The sequence below is a fragment of the Lonchura striata genome, chromosome 13, assembly GCF_046129695.1.
Source record: "Lonchura striata isolate bLonStr1 chromosome 13, bLonStr1.mat, whole genome shotgun sequence".
In the NCBI taxonomy this organism is placed as follows: Eukaryota; Metazoa; Chordata; class Aves; order Passeriformes; family Estrildidae; genus Lonchura; species Lonchura striata.
Window position 1 is genome coordinate 17302718 of NC_134615.1, and position 21302 is coordinate 17324019.

Consider the following 21302-nt stretch of genomic DNA (forward strand, 5'->3'; position numbering starts at 1 on the left):
ACTACCAGTGAGGCTGAGAAAAGGCAATGAAACCCCTAAAGGCCATAAGTGTGCAGAGGCTTTTGCCCATTTCCTTCTAGGATCATCACTAGCTAGGAGGAACAAGTTGGTTGGACAGGTGGTTTATCACACAAATCCTGTCTCCTTGGGAGTGTTCTCACTGATGACAGAAGCAGGGACTGGGGAGGAGTGAAAGAGTTCTGGGAAAGCTTTTCCTCTGGAAGGAAGAGGCTTCAATCCCACCAGTGACAGCCTAGGGCAGAGCATCATCTGGAACAGTCACAGAAAGGTGTTTTCTTAAATTTTCCTTAATATCTGTTGTTTCCAGTGCATACCACACATTCAAGTCAAGTTTTCAGAGGAACAACTTATGGAGAACCCCAAGATGCAATCTAGCATTTGAACAGTTTAAGAAATCACTTGAGAGGCTGAGTAGAAGGAGGAACACTTAGAATACCACTAATACCAGCCTTAAAACAAAGGCTTTACTATTGGTCACTTTTATTTCAAGAACAGAACAGCCTTTCATCCCAGCCCCCTCCATGAATTCAGTAACTCAGGTCACACACAGCAAGAAATCACATCCTGTAGGGCAAGAGCTCCAAACAAAGCAGTCCCCACTGAGACTGAATGTGGCCTTTCCTCCTCCCCCTCCCTGGGTGAGAAGCAAGCCCAGCATAAAAAGTGAACAGCACCCTGATCCCACACCTGCAGGATGCTTCACTAGTAGTAACTACACAAATAAATAGTATCTCATGGAGAGGGAGCAGAGGGCCACCACAAAGTTATTGCTATGTTCTTATGTATTTGACACTGCAGGTAACTCACTCAGGTAACCACCAAGAGAGGTGATGGTCTCAGATTGCCCTTGTGTTGTCAGCTTGTGTTGGACTGAAAGCTGTGGGAAGACAAGACAGATCTTGTTTCACCAGCTCCCTGCCTTAAAGGCAGGAGTTCTTGGTGGGACTGAATCTTTGTCATTTTGCTGAAAAGAGATGGGGCTCCCAATACACTTGGAAATTCATCGTGCCTGCCAGCCTTTCCCATGCACACTGCTAAGAGTACATACTGCTAAGTGTCCTCCCTGCTCCTGACTTGCCACAGGAGCTGCTGAACCATCTCCACGTAAGGGGCTTCGGGTTAAAATTTCAAAGAGAGCAGGAGCCCAGCACCCTGGGGACTGAGGCAGAGCTGCTGATTCACCAGGGACAATCAGGACTAATTAGAGCTGTAGGACATGGGAAATGCCACAGGCACACAAGGACACCCTGACACGTGACTGTACTTCCCTCTGCTGGTGGGACACGCTGTGACAGCCAGCGTCCAGGATCAAGTCAGGTCAGCCAAAACAAGGTGTAACATGAAGTCTAATACGTGACTTGTCCCCAGAGGATCAGGTAGCCCAAGGCTGATGACAAGTGGTGAGCTCACAGCAGTGTCAGTGCCTGCAGAGTCCCTCCCCACATGAAGTATTGACTGGAGAGCAAGAGTTTGAGAGGATGAGGAGGACTGCAGGAAGAACTTCAGAGTGATGGAAAAGCAGCAGAGTCCTTGGCAGGACATGTCTTTGTTACGCATCGTGCAGCTGGTTCTCTTGCAGAAGAATCTTCTCCCCAGGCTTGAAGGCAGGCATCCCCAGGTAAGGGCAGCTGGCACAGCGGAATGCATCCCCCAGGTAGCACTGGCAAGGGAAAGAAAAGCACTCTCTGTAATCAGGTGCCACTTTCAGGTCTCTGCCCCTGTGATATGGTTTCTCCAGGTCAAGAGATGTCATGCTCCTCAGCATCTAGGAGCACAGAAACTGCTTCCCTTTTACCCCCTTCTCAACACATCTGGTCAGTGTGGGTGGCAGAGCTGTGCAGGCTCACACAGAAATGAGTCTCCACCCCACTTGGTGTGCCCAGGCTGGGGCAGCCCCCTGAGCTCCCACAAGGCAATCCTCTCTGGGCAGGTCCCCAGTTAGGCCACGAGCAGAGAGGGAAGGGGTCACTGCTCACTCTAATTCCCCCAGGGAGTCAGAACAGACTGCATGTGCTGGTACAGAGCACATGGGCACAGGCTGAAGCTCTGCAGAAACTGCACAGGCAGTGTGTGGAAGCAGTGATCCAGTTCAGGCTGCAGTGACTAGGGAACACAATTCTTACCCAGAGATCACATATTGCAAACCATAGTATAAAGACAAAAATTACTAATTACATTTCCACAGGCAGATTTAGGCTGTGAACTCTTCTTCTCCTGTTCCAGTTCTTCAGCCAGGCCACATGTGCTGTAGAAAAACAAAGAAGTCACCTGCATCTATCTGCTTAAAGGTCATGAGTCATCAACACTTGTGCCAGTCCTACTCACATGCAACAGCCCTCGCTCTGTCACACCACACAGCTGACTCTGGGACTCACGCTCCTCACTCTGCTCTTCAACACCACGGTTTGCATAACAAGTGTTGAAACACTCCTCAAGTTTAAACTGAGTGGGAAATGACACTACAGCACTTGCTACATGTGCTGTTTCTCCTTGGAATGTGAGAAACCAGGGTTTTAGCCAAGCTGCACAAGCTATGCAGTCACCTCCAAGATGGCTGTTGATAATGTACACCACTGTGATAATTTGCAGTAGTCACAGGTCAATTCTCACTGTATTTGGATTTACATTCCAATAATTAAGATAATTAAGGACATGAACTAAGAGAGTTAGGCTCTGAAAACCAGCAAATTGCCTACAATCTTTTTTAAATCCCTCCAACGCTTACTACAGCAGTTGAAAGGTTCACTGATACATGAATTCCAGCACTGACCAGTTCTTGCAGGCTTTCTTTTTCCCCATTTCTTTGCAGGATGGAGCTCTGAGGGATGATGGATCTGGCTTTTTCAAATCCTCTGAATCCAACAGCTCATCAGAGTCCAAAAGATCCTGAAAACACACCATGGGAGACAAAAAGACTTTTCAGTAGGGAATGACACTGCTGAGTTACGTTCAAAGAAATGGTGCTATCTGTACACTGGCATTAAAGTGCTGCAGCTCTGCCCTCTTATCCCTGTCTCCTCTCTGCCCTCACCACATCACTGAGCTCTCTAGACCCCATGAAGGAGATAATTTGCCCTAGGGAGGTTTTTCTACCTCTGAAGTTGTAAAGCTTCCTAAGAGGCATGACTGGAAGTATTTAGGATAGGAAAGAATGGGGAGAGAGAAGGAACAACAAAACCTCACAAAGAAAACCACTTACCATCTCTTCATCATTCATATCATTGGCAGACAGTGTCCACAGCTTGGCAGCAGCTGGGTCCAGAGAGGGTTTTCCTGGAGCCAAAACAAAGGAAGAAATAGTAGTTATTCCAGCCTTTGCCCCATCTACTCAAAAAAAAAAAAAAAAAAAAAAAAGTTCAAGCAACTTTGGAAAGCCCCATTTCATAGCTTTTTACTGTAGCACTCCCTACTCAGGAACTTTCTTCCTGTTGCAAGTGATGCCTGTCACTGAGAGCCAAGAAATCCAGATACTCAGCATGCACCACTCCTTACCTGAAGGACCAGATGTCTTGGCAAAGGAAAGTTTGATCTGACTTGAGGATCCCACTTCAAAATTGGGTTTCCTGCCTTCTATCTGAATAATGAGAAGGTCATTGCCTTGGTAACCCAGATGTTCTCCAACAGACTGGGCCTCCTCTGGGGTCAGCGCCTCCTTTTGCAGCTGCCAAATAAGATTTAAGGTTAAATTTATACAGAACTCTTTATTTTAACACCAAGCCCAGCATTCCAGTGAACAGATAGTCAGTATTTTCAATCCTAAGGAAAACCACTATGCTGACAGTAACTTAAGTTTGTGCCAGGCAGTGGCCATGCATATTTACAGCATTTACCCTAAACCAGGGTAGCTAAAAACCTCATTACCCAAAAAATCCCTGGGTAACTGCCAGAGAGCATTTCTGGAAATGGTAAACACATCCCTACCTCCTTCACTTCCACCAATCCAGAGAGAGTCAGAGTTGTGCGGAGCTTGGCTGCTGTCTTGATATTGCCATTGTTTCCTGCAAGACACAAAAGCAGAGAGTAGGAGGAGGCAAGAACAAGAACAGAGCTCACCGAGAAACTTGAAAGAGCAAGAATTTTAGGGGGGAGTATTCAAGCCAAACTTGTGTACCAAAATTGGACCCTTTCTAGTTGACAGCAGAATGAACCAGAAAAAGCATCAGCAGCTTGTTCATTAGAACAGTGTGGGGTCACAAAGCTATTTAGCTCCAAATATGTTCTATATATGCCAAAACATTTCACAATCCAATCAAAACCCATCAAAAAAAGATTAAAAAAAACCCAAACAAACTCCCTCCCCAACATTTCTGCCTATTAAACTACTCATGAAGTTTTCAAAACATGGACTCCTAAATGAACACACTACATTAAGAAATCATCTTGTGTTTGCATTCTCATGGCTCCTCCAGGTGTCCCATGTCAGGTGCTCTGGCTTTTCTCCTAAAGACTTTTAACCTTTTCTGGATAACTATTTCTCAATGGACTTCTGGGGCAATCTCTTCAGCATCTGTCACCTGTTTTTAAAACCACTTAAGGAGCTCCTCAGAAACACAACATCTACAACTACTTAACACTGCCCTCTGAGGAGAAAAGAGCGGTCACTGAAGCTTTTCAATGTAGTTTAGGAAGAAGCCTATCCAGCATTTTTGATAGGAGAGTGTCTGCAAAAATCTCTGATGGACACTAGCATAAGCATAGGATAAAAACCTTGTGATTTGAGTTAGTGTGGCAGGAGAATGAAAATCTCTCAGAGTCGATTTGAGCTCCTGTCCTTTCTAATTCTCTGAAATAGAAATCCTCATGAGAAATGCTATGTTGCCAAGGAAGCAAGATTCTCTCACCTGATTCTGTAACCACTGGTTCTTTCAACAGGACACGGCCCCCTGGCTTAAGAATCCGAGCTACTTCTGCCAGGAGCTCCACACTGTGCTGTGCTGTACTGCCTGGTACCATGCCAGAGAGGATTACATCAAAACTGGACTCCCTGTGAGCCGCTGTGAAGAAAGAGCAAGATAATACATTTTAACATGTACACACACGGCTTAATAAACCAGTTCCACCTCCCTCATCCCTCATGCTTGAGTACAACAGCAGGAACTGATTAAAGTCACCAATCACAGAAGCACAGCCAGGGTGCATCACTTTTCCTGCTTACTGCCCAGGGTAAGAGTCAGCAGCAGGTGCTGTCAATGTTCTGAGTGCTGACTCCCAAAGTGGGAAGGTGTTGGCTCACACATCAGCAGAACCCTCTCCCTTTGAAGGAAACATGAAAAATTAAGCTCATTCTTACACTGAGGCAGCTGGTTAACATTTTCCACAGAGATATGATTATCAGCTCCCACCAGTGACTGGACTTTATTCACCAAATCCTTCAGGGCTTCGACCGGCGAGGAGCTGTCCCAGATGATGGCCACGCGCTGGCCTGGAGCCACTCCGTACTCCCCCATTCCAGCAGCAGCAAACGTGGCAGGGGCTGGGGGAGAGAGAGGAAGGGTTAGTGCCAAGCACAGCACGAACCTCTGTGCACTGTGACTCAATCAGCGGAGTTGTTTTAATAAACGGGGATAATTTTCTGGAAATGGGCAACACAAAGTTCCCACAAATTGAGCGTTAGCAGGATGTGAAGAAAGAGCTACACTTCAGGGAATAATTCAGTTTCTCTCCAGTTCATTGCTGGGAGACTGCATGCCATGCTTTAAAGAAACCAACAAAATAACAAAAAAACTTACCTGCTTTCCTTAAAAATCTGAACAAGACAAACACAGGATTTCTGGATTTCCTGAGCAGTGATAGATATTTGACATTAAACACTGCCTTGTGTCTCCTACTCCAAACAGGACCTAGCAGAGCTTGCTTATGCAGTACATGAGAATAAAAAATTAACTTTCCCAGCATTCCAGACTGAGGCTCTTCCCACCATTACGATTGGTGGCACTGGATGAGCAAAGTACAGAGAGAGAGGAGTGGAACAGAACGTGCAATGACAGTTTTGAGAAAGCTGTCTCCACTGATATTTTATATAAGATTGTATTCTTTGTATGGCAATAGTATCCCATCATCACCACTTCTCATAGCAGCACCAGCTACTGAACCTCATGACCTCCCCTCTTTCCTCTATCCAACACAAACCTATTTTCTTCCTAATTTAACACAACCACAGAGACCACTGTTGACCAGAACAGTTGCCCAGTCTATCTTTTATTAGCTGGAAATGACACACCTATTTCTGGAGAGACAGTTGTAAGCAAGGTCTTTACCAGGAATCACTACATCACACATCCTAGGTAATGCCTTACTGCCACCACACTGTCACTAAAGCACAGCTCATGGGTATGCTGTATCAAATTTTACTGCAGTGAGATGGAGAGTGGATTTTGACCCACAGTTCCTCTGGCTCTGTGTGCTGTGGACTCCCCCACCCTCCTGGAAACTGCCAACAAGTTCAGAATAGGACAATCTGCACCTTTTCTGAGCTACTGTGGTAGGAAATCACACTAAAACAACCCCAGTAGGGAATAGACTGCAGGTTTTAACATCTCACAGCTGGTTTGTGACACAAGCTAAACAGCTACAGCAGACAGTAACATTTGTAATCATGCATATTAATCCCATTAAAAAGTCACCTTTCCCAAGAAGAAGGCTCAAAACCTCAAAAGATACTTAAGCTGCTAGGCTAAGGTGGGAAAGATAAATCCGAAGTCACAGCTGCCTCTCTGAACAGCACGTTATGACCTTGCAAGATCAGTCAGAGCCCAAATTGCATCAAGAGCAACACCACCTCCCCGAGATGCTGCGAGGAGGCCGAGGATCCCGTGTGGATGGTGTGAAGAGGGCCCTTATCTCCATGTCACACGCATTTAACAGTCCCTGAGGAACAGGGCAAGGAAGGGGTTAAACAATAGCGCATGTTCCGCTTCAATAGACTAGAAAGTTGCTGTGTTGGAATGGGATAATGTTGGCAGTCCTTTCCAACCCAAACCATTCCAGGGCTGCAAACTGCAGCCTCCTGACGCAGCACAGCCGGATTCCAGCGGCCGGGAACGCTCCGGCTCCCGGTTCCCGGAACGCTCCGGCGGCGTTCCGGCCCCACTGCGGGTGCGCATTTCAAGCGCATGGGGAACGGGCCCAGTAAACCTCTCGGTCACCGAGCAGGGACGGTTCAGCGGGAGCAAGGACAGGAGACGTGAGGAAATTTCGTGAAGGAATTACTGAAACACACCCACACCCACCCCCAGCGCTTCAGACAAGGCCTCAGGAAAGGTTTTTAAGGGTAAAAAGGGGGGCGCCAGCCCCGGCCCGCTCACCTCCCGCGGCTCGGCCCGCTCGCCCGTCCCGGCCTGACGCCGTCACCGTGACGTCATCGCGCTCTGCCCGCTTCCAAGATGGCGGCGGCGGGCGGGCTGCGGCGCGCGGGCTGGCGGCTGTGGCGGGGCCGCGCGGGTGAGGGGCGGGGGGGGCGCGCGCCCGGGACGCGCGGCGGGGAGGGGAGGGAGGGGAGAGCGCGCCCCCGTGCGCGCCCCCGTGCGCGCCCCCGGCGGGCGGGGCGGGGCGGGGCAAGGTGAGGCGAAGGGCGCCGGGGTGTGAGGGGAGCGCGGCGGGCGCCGCGCGGGTGGGTGTGAAGGGGTTGTCCGGTGGTGGTTTTCGTGAGAAGCGCGGGCCGTGAAACGCAATTTATTTTAAAAAGCCGCCGAGTCAAAAAAACAGCAACTCAATGAAAAGTTCCCCCAGAGTGTCGTTGGGTAATCGCGCAGGGATTAGTGTGTGGCGTGTCAGGGCTCTTCAGCTCCCGAGTCGGACTTGCCTTATATCCCCTGCTTGGAATCGACACCTTCCTCCCAACTCCTGAATCGGGGACCAAAATGGGGAGAGGGCATGTTTGGGTGCCTGGTTTCCAGTCCAAGATTGGGAAACTGCTCTGTTCTTTCCCTCACAAAACATTTTGCTTCATTCACATAGACATGAGGTCAGCTGAGACTAGCACTTAGCAGAAGCGTAAAAAAAGACACTATGAATTCGTGTTCTTTTCAGCTGCACTCACCACAACTCTCTTCACCTTAATTTTCTGTGCTTCCTGGAGTTGGAAGGAGATGTGACTCTTGGTTTCCCTTGCAGTGGTCAGGTGCCAGCAGTACCCACCGCTCCGTGCTCTGCAGGCCTCGGCCGCGCTGAGGAGAGCCTCCGATGAGCACAGGAAGGAGCCATTGGCATCTTCCTCTCAGCAGCACTTTGATTCACCTCCAGATGGTCACCAGCCTGAACAGAAACCTCAGGGCCCTCATCCCAGGTAACTCAGCAGCTCCTTCTAGCACCGTCCCACTGACAGAGCGATTGGAAGGCTTTTGCTCTCCTGAACCTCACATCTGAAACTGAAAAACAACGAGATCCAGAGTTAAGGAGTCCCAGACTGCAGCAGCTGGAGAGCTGGTTTGCTGTGACCGTGCAGATTCCACCATGGAAACAGTATGGGGCTTGCTTTCAAGAGGGAAGCTTTCTGCAAAGCACAAGTCTTTGCTCTGGGTTTTTTTGGTGCATCTAAAAAAACAGGGACTGTATGTTGTCCATACACCCATAGTATAAAGCTCACGTTGGAAAAGGTTATAGTTTACTTTTCTGTAAAGGAGGGGGATGTGGGGCTGATTAGTCACCATGGAGGCATTTCCATTGAGCCCTCCTTCCCTTATTTTTCTCTTCTCTCTCAGCAAAGGTTCATTAAGAATAATTTTTCTAGACAGGGAAGGATTATACTGGAGGAGGCCAGGTTTATACTAAGCAGGCCTCAAAATGTGCCTGGTGTCAGCGAGTGAGTGGCAGAGCCCAGGGTTCTGCTGTTTGGTGGTGACATTCCCCTCACTGTAACAATACCTTCTCATAGTTACACTGGCCAGGGCGGCCAGGAGTCTGAGGACTATGAGAGCGAGGAGCAGCTGCAGCATCGAATCCTCACAGCGGCGCTGGAGTTTGTGCCTGAGCATGGCTGGACTGCAGAGGCCATTGCAGAGGGAGCCAAGGTATGTGGGGAGAGAAGCAACAAACCAGTTGAAAACTGGATGGAGCTGAAGTGCAGAGACAGCCAGGCCTGCATGCTTCCCCCACATACTCTTGGGCGATGCATCCTAGTCAGCAAATGCTACTGGGCAGGAGTGAGACCCAGCTGCTACAGGATAACCCCTTCAGAGATAGACTAAGGCACAGTGCAGAGTAGTGAATCCTAAAGAGAGAATGTGTCTAGGAAGTACTTTTTAATGCAGTGTTGCTTTGTTTCAATTCACATCATGTCTTTCACAAATTAAATACAACTTTTTTCTAGCTGGATCCTGCTTTGCAGTGTCTGACTTGGTCTGTCGTTCTCTCTTCTTCCCTACAGACCCTGGGCCTCTCTGTTGCTGCAGCAGGGCTGTTTCACAGTGATGGCAGTGAATTGATCTTGCACTTTGTGTCTGAGTGTAACACCAAATTGTCCGAGCTGCTGAGGAAGGAGCAGAAATTAGTGCAGCTGGGTGAAGCAGAGTGAGTACTGGGTGTGAACAAATGTCTTCCTTTGCAGATTTTGGGAGCTGAGTAGACATAGAGGCCACCTGGAACACAGATGCTTTAAGTTAAAAGTATAATTTACCCAAATAAAACCATCTTCCCAGATACAGACTAGGACCAAAGGCATGAAGGATATATAATACTTTGCTTATCTATTGCTCAACTAGGTGGAGATTGATCTTTCAAGATCAGAATTGAGTTTAACTTGGATATTCTTTTTAACTTCTTTTCCTTACTCAGGAAGAAGCCTATAGATGAATTCCTGAGAGATGCTGTGGAAGCCAGACTGAGGATGTTGATTCCATATATTGAGAAATGGCCCCAGGTATAAAAGTAATATCAACACTGTCTCTTTTGTGTGTATTTTAAATACCCTGTGACTTTCAACATAGTCTCTCCACCAGATTAGTTCAAGGTAGTAAATGAAGCCCCGGCTGCTTTCAAATGATTAGTAGCCTTGAAGAGGAGAGCAGCCTTGGAAGGAGGCAGTTAAAGGTGACCTTAGAGCAACTGTTTCTCGAAGTTCTGGAAAGGCCAAGCTCTCTGTTGTTCACTCCACCCATCTGGCATCCCCAGGGGGATTACCTGTGTCTCTGCTCAGTCCTGTTTGCAGGGTCACTGCGAGTCAGGCTCTGTGCAGCATTGTTGTGGCTGCACTGGGATCACCTCATGCCTGGAAATGTAGAAATGCTTTGCTGCAGGGAACTGTCCTTTGAGTGTGTGACTGACAAACACCTGCAGGGTAGAGGGTAGAGCTGTGAGCTGAGAGGGCTTCATGCTTCTAAACTCAAATTTAACTCTCAAGCCATTCTTCCCACAGTGGGAAGGGAGTTGGATTGTGGCTACAGTGATAAGCAAAGAGTTCCTAATCTTGGGCTGCAAAGATTGCTGCAAGGTCAGCCTCTGTCCAGAGCCCCTGCTGGCCTCTGGGCAGCTGAATCCTGCACCCCATGCACAGAGAGAGTGTACAGACGTCATGTTCTTCTTTCAGATTAGCATAATTTGCCTTGTGAAGGATGTGGGTGGTTTGTGTCTCTCCTGGCACTGTGTGATTACGTTCAAAGGCTGCAGAATCCCAGTAGGGCCATTATGGCTGGCGCTGTTCTGCCCTTGGTTGCAGCTCTGAGTTCAAAGTCAAATTCAGAGAAATGAGAGATGTGACTCCCTGCCCACAGGGGCACAGCACAGTGTGAGTCAGCTCAGGCTCTGATGTTTCCATGGCAGAGAGGCAGCTCAGGAGAGACAGCACAGGGATGTTTGAACTGAGCAGGGATCTTTCAGCTCCAGTACAGGCTGAGGTCTGAACTTACGAGCCACACTGTGTGTTCCCTGCACATCCTACTGCTTGTAAAGACTGCAAAGAGCTGTGAGAACTTGTCACTGGGAGCTGGAGGCAAGTCAGCAGCAACAGGGAAAAGATAGCAGGGCAGAGCAGTGTTGGTCTCTTTTACTGTTACATCCTTCTCTCTTTGGTTCCCATTTCCGTGTGTGTTTGGTTTGCAGGCCCTGAGTGTCCTGTTGCTCCCACGTAACATCCCTTCCAGTCTCAACCTCCTCACCAGCATGATTGATGATATCTGGCACTATGCTGGGGACCAGTCCACAGATGTGAGTCCTTGTGCTTTGGGCACAAGCTGGTTCTACCCCTCAGCACTTTGGCAAAATCACGGGTTCAGATAGGAGTGGGGCTAAGTCCCTCTGCAAATGGCTTGTTTGTGGAGTGAAGAAGGCATTTCAGAGGCACCCAAGGGTCCTTATAAACCACAGTCTAATTTCTAAAGAGACTTAAGAGCCACTGAGACTAAATGCAAATTACTGCCAATGGGATTAGTGCAAATTAAAAGGACCTGCTTTCCTAAACTCTTAAGTGCTCTTTTTTCTTTTTTGAAGGCACAGACAAAGTTGTTGAGATTTTGAGACTGAGAAGTTAATCCAGTTTTCAGTAAGTGAGCAGTAGTCTGTCAAATGGCTCTCTGCTACCAGCAATAGCATTTACACACTTGACTTGAAAACCTTTAAAGAACCTACCTAAAAATACCAGTAGCTTATTAAAGCTTTCATCTTTCTGGCAGGAAATAAAAGAAAATTATAACCTTAATTATAGCAATTAATAAATTACTTTAATTCTTACAGATGTAGGGTGAGATGGAAAAAGCTAAATGAACCATTTTAACAAACTACTTTAATAAGCTTCTTTTATCTGTGTATAAAAGAGAAGCTACTGCTGTGAAAAATAAATAAGACAGCAGAAAAATTAAAGGGATAAACCAGAAGACAACTGAAAGAACACAATTGCTTCAGGAACTGAAAGTCCCTTATGTGTTATGCAAGTCAAATCAACATGTTGGAGCCAGTGTCTGCACTGAGCTGTTCCTAAAGTCTCACTGATGCAGGGATTAGGAGAGGTTCTAAAGTTGTGTTCTGTTTGCACCTCCTAACTGGTTACATGAGTTTTCCAAGGAAGCTGTGATGCTGAGCCTGCTCTCTCTTTCCCAGTAATGGGTTTTAAAGTTGCTCACAGCAGATCCCTCTTCCCAACACCAGGAGCCAGGCAGAGCATTCTCATGCCTCAGAGACCCTTTCAGGTGGGTTCTTAGGAACAGGAAGAGAACAGAAAGAGTTTTGTCTCAGGCCCTGAGAGATCCAGCTCCAAATGGCAAATCCCTCTCTATGGGAAGGAGCGTGCTGTGGGTGTGGGATTCTCCCCTGCTGTTCTCTGATAGCTGCACTCTGGATGTGCACTCAGAGCACAGCTTTGTCTCTCTGTCCCCCTGTGCCCCTGCAGTTTAACTGGTACACTCGGCGGGCTGTGCTCACTGGCATCTACAACACCACGGAGCTGGTGATGATGCAGGACTCGTCCCCTGGCTTCGAGGACACTTGGCGCTTCCTGGCAAACAGAGTGGCTGATGCCATGACCATGAGCAACACAGCCAGCCAGGTAAGCTTAGGGACAGGTGTGCATGCAGCAAATCCCTCCTGCACAAGGATATATGCAGGCACACCTGGCTTTTCCATCATGCGTGTCTGCTGAGGGACCCCCTTGTTGCTGCCAGTTCAAAATCAATAAATGATTATTTGGTTTGTAGTAAACTGACATATAGGTGCCCTCTTTGTCAGACTGTCCCAGTGGTTAGGAGACATCCCAGGAAATCCCTTCCATATGCCTTGTCTGTGGCTGTCACTTGTCTGCAGTGCTTCAGCACCTTTCTGTAGCAGAGACTTTGTTGTGCATTCCCTCTCTGTGTTTGGGGCCACGAGTGCAACTGCAGGAAGCAAAAGGTCATATTCTCCCTGTGTCTCCCAGGTACAATCCACTGGAGAAGCTGTTGTCCAGGGCCTGATGGGAGCTGCAGTTACTGTAAGTAATGCTGAAACCAGCAGGGCTGTGAGGGCAGGAATGCTTCTGAATGCTAGCTTGTGTTTTCCTCCCAAATCTAGAGGACAACATGGAAAAACTATCATCTTTCATAACTTAGATTTAAGGGTGATTTCCTTGGTAGTTTGAGGTTAGTTCACTGTTTCGTGGTGAAAGAACTTCAATAGAGCATAAGGAAATTAAGTCTGAAGCTGCAGGGTGAGCTTTAGGGATGAGAGACAGGTAATCAGAATAAATACAACTCTTCTCCATTGCTTGTCACAAGATCTCTCCCCGTGCCAGGCCCTGTGCTGGAAATCTTGACAGAGGGTCAGTGGCCCCATGGATACCTGGGAGGTGGCACCTGTCCCTGAGTCACAGCAGGGTGACTTCCTCAAGCTCTTTCATTTTACTTCAGTGTCCTTCCAAGAATTCATTTACTTCTTGGTAGTGTCCTGGACTCTCTTTCCGGCCATGGAGAGGGAACTGCACTTGCTCTGGGATACAAAATAACCCTGTGTGTTCCCAGGAGTGACTTTTGAAGGGCTTCAGGGCCTCACTGTGATTCTATTTTTGGACAACTCCCATTGCATTTAGCAACAAAGTGATTTCCTTGTTATCAGCAATACATTTACCTTGTGGCGGGACACGACAAATAGGCTGGAACATAAATTAGACATTGTTTTCACCGATGAAGCCACTTAAGGATTTCTCCCACCTCCTTCCCCCTGCAGTTGTGGTGGAATTTAGTATCTCTCAGACTTTCTCCTCTCTCATACCTGCATATGCCAAAAGGATCCTCCACTAGAGAAGTCCCGGGCTCTGTTTTACATCCACACGGTGCCCTCGGGTCTGGGCTATCTCCCACTGCCGATGTTTGGTCTGTCCCTGCAGCAGATCCACTGCCCAGATAAACGGGAGGACCTGCAGGCATTCTGCAGCCTAATGCCCCAAGAGCAGAGATTCACTGCCGAGGCCGCAGAAATCAACCCAAGCTGAAACCGCCTGGCCGGGAGGGCAGGCTCCGCTCCGAGCGGCGGCCGGAGGCGGCTCCGGTTTGATTCCTGACTCAAACCATCCCCAGAGCACAGAGCTCGGAGCACACCGGCCTCCCCTCGGCGCCTGCTCCGGCAGCCGCCCGGGGCAGGGGCACTAAACCCCATTCTCCCTGTGCCCACAGATCAAGAACCTGGCGGGGCTGAACCAGCGCCGGTGACGCGGCAGCGGCGGCGAGCACCGGCGGGGCCGCGGCCCGCCCTTCCCCGGCACCAATAAAGTCGTACTCAGCCTGGCACGGACTCTTTTTGCGGGCGCACCGGGGCGGGGCGGAGCGGGCGGCGGGAGCGGGGCCGGGGCCGGGAGCGGGGCGGGGCCGCCATGCCGTACGCCAACCAGCCCACCGTGCGCATCACCGAGCTGACGGACGAGAACGTCAAGTTCATCATCGAGAACACGGACCTGGCGTGAGCACCGCCGCGGGGCCGGGGGGGACAGGCCCGGGGGTGGAGCGGCCCCGGGGGTGGGCCCGGCTTCCCGCGGGCGCCGCCGGTGCGGCCGGGCAGGGCCGCTGAGGCAAAGCCCCGCAGCAGCCTCGGCCAGGTCTGTGCGGGCCTGCAGCCTCACACATGCCCACACTCGGGTGTTTCCCTCCCTCAGGGTGGCAAATTCCATTCGAAGAGTGTTCATCGCAGAGGTCCCCATCATAGGTGAGGCCTTTCACCTGCCTGTGGTCGCAGTGCCTTGGGCTGCGCTCCGTGTGGCTCCCATCACTTTCTCTCCGTGTTCTCCCACACCTTCTCTCAGCTTTTGGCTCTCCTTACCCGAGTTCACCCATTACTGTGCCCTGCAGATGCTGCCTCAGTGTCTCTGCAGTGTTTTCTGTGTCCTCGCAGGCTGGCTTTTCCCCCACATGAGTATTTCTCAGTTTGTGACTTTCTTTTCTCTGCAGCCATTGACTGGGTCCAGATAGATGCCAACTCCTCCGTGCTCCACGATGAGTTCATTGCACACAGGCTGGGTGAGTGCTGGCTGGGGAGGAAGATGAAGGTGTGTTCTGGGCAAAATCAGGGTTAGGGGCTCTTGTGGTCTCACTCGGACGTTCCTCTGATTTCCTGCTTCTCACAGGTCTCATCCCGCTCACCAGCGACGACATTGTGGATAAGATGCAATATTCCAGAGTGAGTCAAGCGAGATGCTGTGGGGAATCACTCTGAGGGTGGTGGGTGTTTGCTCTGATGGGAAGCTCTGGCAGTTTCTTGCATAAAGCACCCATGAGTGTGTCTGTGTGTGTGCCAGGACTGCACGTGTGACGAGTTCTGCCCCGAGTGCTCCGTGGAGTTCACGCTGGACGTTCGCTGCAACGAGGACCAGACCCGGCACGTGACGTCTCGCGACCTCATCTCCAACAACCCGCGCGTCATCCCGGTCAGTGCCACCCCGCTCTGCGCTCACAGGATCACAGAAGCACTGGGTTGCAAGAGACCTTAAAGATCATAGAGTCCAACCCAGCCCCAACACCTCAACTAAATCCTGTCACTGTGCCACATCCAGTCTTTGTTAAACACATCCAGGGATGGTGACTCCACTGCCTCCCTGGGCAGACAATTCCAGTACTTCATCATCCTTTCTGTTAAAAACTTTTTCCTAATATCCAGCTTGTATTTCCCTTGACTCATCTTGAGGCTCTGTCCTCTGGTTCTGTCAGTGCTGCCTGGAGAGAGAGATCAACCCCACCTGACTACAACCACCCTTCAGGGAGTGGTTATCATTCTCTAGAGTGATAAGGTCACCCCTGAGTCTCCTTTTCTCCAGGCTGAGCACCCCCAGCTCCCTCAACCGTTCCTCACAGGGTTTGTGTTCCCAGCCCCTCTCCAGCCTCGTTGCCTTCTCTGGATGCACTTCCCAAACTGAGGGGCCAGGACTGGACACAGCACTCAAGGTGTGGCCTCACCAGTGCCCAGTACAAGGAAAGGATGACCTCCCTGCTCCTGCTGAGGCAGGGTGGCAAACACATGGAATGTAGATACATTTCACATTGCCTAAAGCTCCACTTTAACTGTAGTGGTTGAGCAAAGCAGGAGTATCTGCAGGAGCAGCGTGTGTGGCAGTGCCCTCGTCTCTGCTTTGCTGTTTTTCACTTGCTGTCTGATGGGTGCAAAGCAGTGTGGCCTCATCCTGCACCCGTCATCCCAAAATCCTTGGCTACCCTGAGGCTCTGGCTTGCTGGTTCTTGACTCTCAGCATGGCAGAGTGTGAGGAGCCTGGGCCAGGGCAGTGCTGCCAAACACCTGTGCAGTTGTCTTGGGGAGGGTTGGTGGTGCAAAAGTGGGACAGAGGCAAAGGGAGTCATAGAGAATGTTCTAGTACACTGTTGAGGTGGATCCAGATGTCACCACAACCTGAGCTGCTCCTGCTGCCTGGTGACAGTGTGTGCCTGGGTAAAGCCCAGCTGGAGCCTGCTGTCTGTTACTTGCCTTTGGCTGAGTGCAGTGTGTCATCTTTAGCAGTTGTGGGAGTGACTTTAGGAACCAAACAGATGTGCTGTGCTGGAGCACTCATGCAGGCTGATCTTGTCCCTGATTTGCCTGGTTCTGTCTGGCTGCTGCAGGTGACATCTCGGAGCAGAGACAATGACCCCAATGACTACGTGGAGCAGGATGGTGAGTGGTGGGTCACTGGGAATAAGAACTATAGGGGGAAATTCCCTTTTCTCTCAGGTTCTTTGAACTCATTCTTCCTTTACTAGCTGTGTAACCATAAGGCAGCTGTAAATATTACACTTCTGAGCAACTGGTGTCACTGCACAAGTGGGGTGGCATTTTGTCTTAATGCCACTCATATTATCCCAGAACTGAAGTCCTGTGTCAGAAGGTGCTCCTGTCTCTCCTTGTGAGAGCTTAGAGACAGCAAGGAGGTGAAATGCTGTGTTGTTGGCTGTTCCTCGGGGGCCTGTGCAGCTCCTTTTTACTTTAGCTGTTCTGGGGACACAGCTAAGCCGCTCTAAGAATCCAAGCCAACCTTGAATGCTGGTGGCATCTTCCTGGGCACCAAAAATCTGCCTTTGCAGAGTGTGATCCAGCACACTCATTTCTCCCCTGTGTGCTTTTGCAGACATCCTGATAGTGAAGCTGCGGAAGGGGCAGGAGCTGCGGCTGCGGGCCTATGCCAAGAAGGGCTTTGGCAAGGAGCACGCCAAGTGGAACCCCACGGCCGGCGTGGCCTTCGAGTACGACCCCGACAACGCGCTGAGGCACACGGTGTACCCCAAACCAGAGGAGTGGTATGTCCTGCTGTCTGTCTGCAGGGACTGGGAAAGGTTTTCTAGCAGGCCACAGCTTACACTTCAGCCCTGGGCATGATGTGGCTCAGTAAGTGATGGGGAGCATGCCTGCCATATCCCCTTGCACAGACTCTGCTCCTGGGGTTGGGTAGCAAGGCCACTCACTCGTTGGCAGCTGCACACCAGGTTGACTGGTTTGTGGTCATCTTTTGTCCTCCTTCACATACCATCACTGCTGGTTTGCCTTGCTTTCATGCCCTTTTTCACCACTTCTTCCTGATTTCTTCTTCCCTGTGCAAGTGTTTTGTGAGCTGGAGTAAGATCTGAGGAAGGAACAGATCCATGTGAGATGGAAGAAGTTGCTATGAGAGCAAAGAGTGGAAGGTTGGGTTGCAAGACTGATTTTTCCCAGTATGGCTGTGATTTAACCCATACCTCTCCTCACTCCTGGAGTCTGAGCTCTGGCAGGGTTTCACTCTCTGGCCCTTTCCTCTCCTCTGAAATACCATTCTGCAGAAGTAGCACACAACTTCTCATCCAAAAGTGACATATTTTACTTTTGGAAAGCTGCTGCCCTGGTTTGGCTTGGGTGAGGACTTTATTCAGCATCCCTTTTCATGAATGTGTACATGGGCTGCTCCTGGCTCTGTATCCCAGTGATCACCTAGCAGACATCGTGTCACTGGGCACTCTGGAGCCAGCAGCATAGGGAGGAACCAGGTGCTTTAGGCAGGGCAAGCTAAGAGTAGAGACTGGGCAGGGTGGTGGATGTGCTGCTGTAAACACTGATCAGTGGCAGGCTCACAAACCTGGTGTGGTATAAAACAGACAGGGCACCAGGAAACAGTTTTTGAGAAGTTTTAGGCAAAATATATGTAAAAGTTGGAAAAATCCCAAAAGAGGTTTGATATTGGAGCTGCCAGTTCTTGACAATGTCTGTGTTTTCAAGTTCATCTGATTCCCTGTAAAGACAATACAGAGCCAAAGCCTTCTGCTGTCCAAGGCCAGCTATGATTTTTGGTTTCAGTTTTTCATGCTAGTTGCTTTTTGGGCCTGTTGGCAGAGCAGGGTCATGGAAACAACAGTCAGCGTCATAGAGACCTCTGCACTATTTTTGTAATGGGTGTTTCTGCGAGTAACAAGAAATCCCACCTTCACTAACACTTCATCTGTCTCAGTGGTTTGTACAGGCAGAGGGTTTGTTTTAGAAATAGAGTTTTATTTCAGGCAGCTGATTACAGGGTGTTGGGATCAGTGTTTCTGGGCATCTCTGGGGCAGAGGAAGGCCAGCTGGAGACCTTGGTGGGTACAGGATTTTCTGTGCTGGATTCTCAGACAGCTCAAGGCTTTGGGTTTTCTTACTTGGATTAAGTGGTTCCACACAGTCTCTCTGGTGTGGTGCTCTGTAAACCAAGGGATGCAGCAGGTAGAAAGATGTGTTTGCCTAACTGATGCACAGGTATTGCAGTGATTTTGATAGAGGAGTGGAGGTGCAGGACATCAGGATGGATCTCACTGATGCAGGTGGTGTATGTTGTGCAGGAAATTTTTTTCCTGATGGGTCCAAGCCAACTGTGCCTCACAGACTTGAGTGCTGGAATACTCCAGTGCTTTCCTGGCCCAGTGGGAACTAGAAAGAAAAAATAACCCAAGGTCCATTACTCCATAAAAGCATCCAGGCTCCATGAACACAGTCCCTTCAGGAATCAACATCCCTTCACTGTAAGCACCTGCCAGATTGTACCAGTGTAGATGGATGGAGCCACAGTACAGGGCTTGCTGAGTTTGGGCAGAGCAGGGCTGATCCCCTTCTTCCAGTGCTGCTGGATGACTCTGTGGCATTAATGAGGAGCCAGAAAGCACAATGTGTGACTGAGCTTATGTCTGTGACTTGATGTTTGATGAGCACCCTGCTGTGTGCTGCACGTGAGCCCCAGTGCTTGCTCACTGGGGCCAAGCAGTGCCTGGGCTCTGTGGGGCCAGGCTGGAGCAGGGGCTCTGTGTAACCTCTCTGCTCTCTGATTCCAGGCCCAAGAGCGAGTACTCGGAGATCGACGACGAGGATGCTCAGGCTCCCTATGACCCCAATGGGAAGCCAGAGAGGTAGGGAGCTGAATGCAGTGCTGCAGCTGGGAGATGATGGGGTGACTGGCTGGGTACACCTCATGGGCTCTCATTAATAGAAGAATGTCTACACTGTGCTGAAACTGCCAGCCCAGGGAGCTGACATTCCCTGAAAAGCAGGGCAGAAGTTGGCATCAAGTGGTGATATGCCTCGATGTGGCAGGTTTTCCCCTCTGGGAGATACTAGACAGTTCTCCTGAGCTCATGTTGCCAGGTAGGGTGGTGCACACCCAGTGAGGTGTGAGGCCTGCAGGGGAAATACCTTGGCTTAAGGTATTCATTCACCTGTGCGTGTCTCATGCTCTGATTGCTGGTGTTATTTGCACTGCAAATGTGCCTCAGCCACCCTTAATCCCTGGCTTGGGGCTGCTGGCTCACAGGTCACAGTGCTGAACAGAAATCAATCCCAGAAGTGCTCTTGCAGCCCATGAAGTTGTGAGTGTTGTGTGATGGTTGTAGAGGGGCAGCATTGGCTGCTGCCTGCTTGGGAGGTGAATGATGATGATGGTGGCTGGGATTCCAGGCAGATCTCCCTGCTGTGGGTGTGGATGGGCTGGAATGATGTGCTGTTTGGGTTTGCACCTCCTTGCAGAGGTGATGGTGACTTAACCCCCTGCCTTGTAACCTGAGGTTTTATTACAACGTGGAGTCCTGCGGATCTCTGCGCCCGGAGACCATCGTCCTGTCCGCACTGTCCGGCCTCAAGAAGAAGCTGAGCGACCTCCAGACACAGCTGAGCCACGAGATCCAGAGCGATGTCCTCACTATCAACTGAGGTGGCCCTTGCAAGAGAGTACTGTGAGCTGTGAGTGATGCCTGGCTGAGATCTGGGGAGAGGCTTTTACCACCCCATCATCTCCTTCTGCCTTTCCTGGCCCAGCACTTGGCTGGTGACACCTCTTCCCTGGCCCTCCTTCCCAGGAACAGCCATTGTGATGTGTAGGGTAAAACAGGAAGGGAATCAGTCAGTGAGCATCTTAGCTAGGTCAGGCTTTGTCTCCAAATGATCCTGGGGTTTTGGTTCTGGTGTTGGATTTTGGCCATGTGGTGTTTGGTATTGGGAAGTGTGCACCTTTGTTACACAACCCTACCTTATTTACATGTCCATTCTTTACTGTGCTGAATAAAGCCTTATCCCCAAATTTTTCTGTTATCTCTGAAAGCTCATCCGAGGCTGCTAGAGGAGATGTCACATCATTTACTTCTCTCCAATAGACATTAACTTAATGAGATCTGCTTTGGAGGGAGCATTGCTCGCTGATGCTGATTGCTGCTGGTGCCGTTATCTCCTGAGGAGAGCAGCACCCTCCCGCAGGCAGCCCGTCATTCATTGACCCAATGCTGTGTGTAAAGCAGATGTTTGAGGCCAGGGTGGGCAAGATGCTGCAGAAGGAAGCACTGCAGGGGAGCCCAGCTGGGCCAGGCAGGCAAAGCTGTACTTACAGAATTCTCTGGAACAGACTCCACCCCTGTGCTGTAGAAGCCTTTTCTGAGGAGCTGGGTGGGACATGTTCTGTCAGTTAATGGTCCCTGGCTGATACTTTTCTTTGTGTCCACTGCCCCCAGTGTGTGCTGGGCTGCAGTTCGTGCAGGTCCCATTCCCTGACCCCACTGGGAGTGGCTGAAAGCCACTTTGTCATCCCTCTTCCTTCATCACTGCCCAGCATGACTTGGGATGATCTTCTTGGTGACATTTTCCTGGAGAGACCCACAGCTCCTGTACCATGGGGGCTAGTAGGGAGGGTGTGTGCCCCTGTGCTCATCCTGGTATGGATGGGGATGGTTCAGGGGGTGGTGCTAGGGTCACACTGAGCTAGGGAGAGCAGCCCATGTCAGCATTGCCTTCCCCTCCAGGCAAAAGCTGCTGCAACCAGGCTGCTGCTTCCACTTCCTTGCCATGGCAGAGCTGGCTGCAGCATGGCTCCCCATGTCCCTGTCCCTGGAGGGATCACTGGCTGGTTGGCACAGCTGTCTTACCTTGAGGCCAGT

The 21302-nt window shown here is 50.1% G+C and overlaps 3 protein-coding genes across 3 annotated transcripts; 2 read left to right on the plus strand and 1 right to left on the minus strand.

Moving 5' to 3' along the window:
• Positions 1-484: 484 nt before the first annotated feature.
• CIAPIN1 (cytokine induced apoptosis inhibitor 1) lies at positions 485-7453 on the minus strand. The gene is made up of 9 exons (XM_021541193.3): positions 7326-7453; positions 5312-5494; positions 4863-5015; positions 3943-4019; positions 3514-3682; positions 3221-3294; positions 2792-2907; positions 2197-2266; positions 485-1681 (listed from the first exon to the last, which is right to left on the minus strand). Exons 2-9 carry the CDS (start codon positions 5466-5468, stop codon positions 1571-1573), a joined length of 927 nt encoding a protein of 308 aa, XP_021396868.2. The 5' UTR covers positions 5469-5494; positions 7326-7453; the 3' UTR covers positions 485-1570.
• On the plus strand, positions 7370-14201 carry COQ9 (coenzyme Q9). The gene is made up of 9 exons (XM_021541190.3): positions 7370-7461; positions 8134-8305; positions 8894-9029; positions 9386-9528; positions 9793-9877; positions 11056-11160; positions 12338-12493; positions 12860-12913; positions 14091-14201. Exons 1-9 carry the CDS (start codon positions 7404-7406, stop codon positions 14124-14126), a joined length of 945 nt encoding a protein of 314 aa, XP_021396865.1. The 5' UTR covers positions 7370-7403; the 3' UTR covers positions 14127-14201.
• A 52-nt stretch (positions 14202-14253) lies between these two features.
• POLR2C (RNA polymerase II subunit C) lies at positions 14254-20455 on the plus strand. The gene is made up of 9 exons (XM_021541194.2): positions 14254-14373; positions 14567-14616; positions 14859-14927; positions 15035-15087; positions 15206-15334; positions 16518-16569; positions 17021-17189; positions 19218-19292; positions 19944-20455. The coding sequence occupies exons 1-9, from the start codon at positions 14288-14290 to the stop codon at positions 20086-20088; spliced, it is 828 nt and encodes a 275-aa protein (XP_021396869.1). The 5' UTR covers positions 14254-14287; the 3' UTR covers positions 20089-20455.
• Positions 20456-21302: the final 847 nt, after the last annotated feature.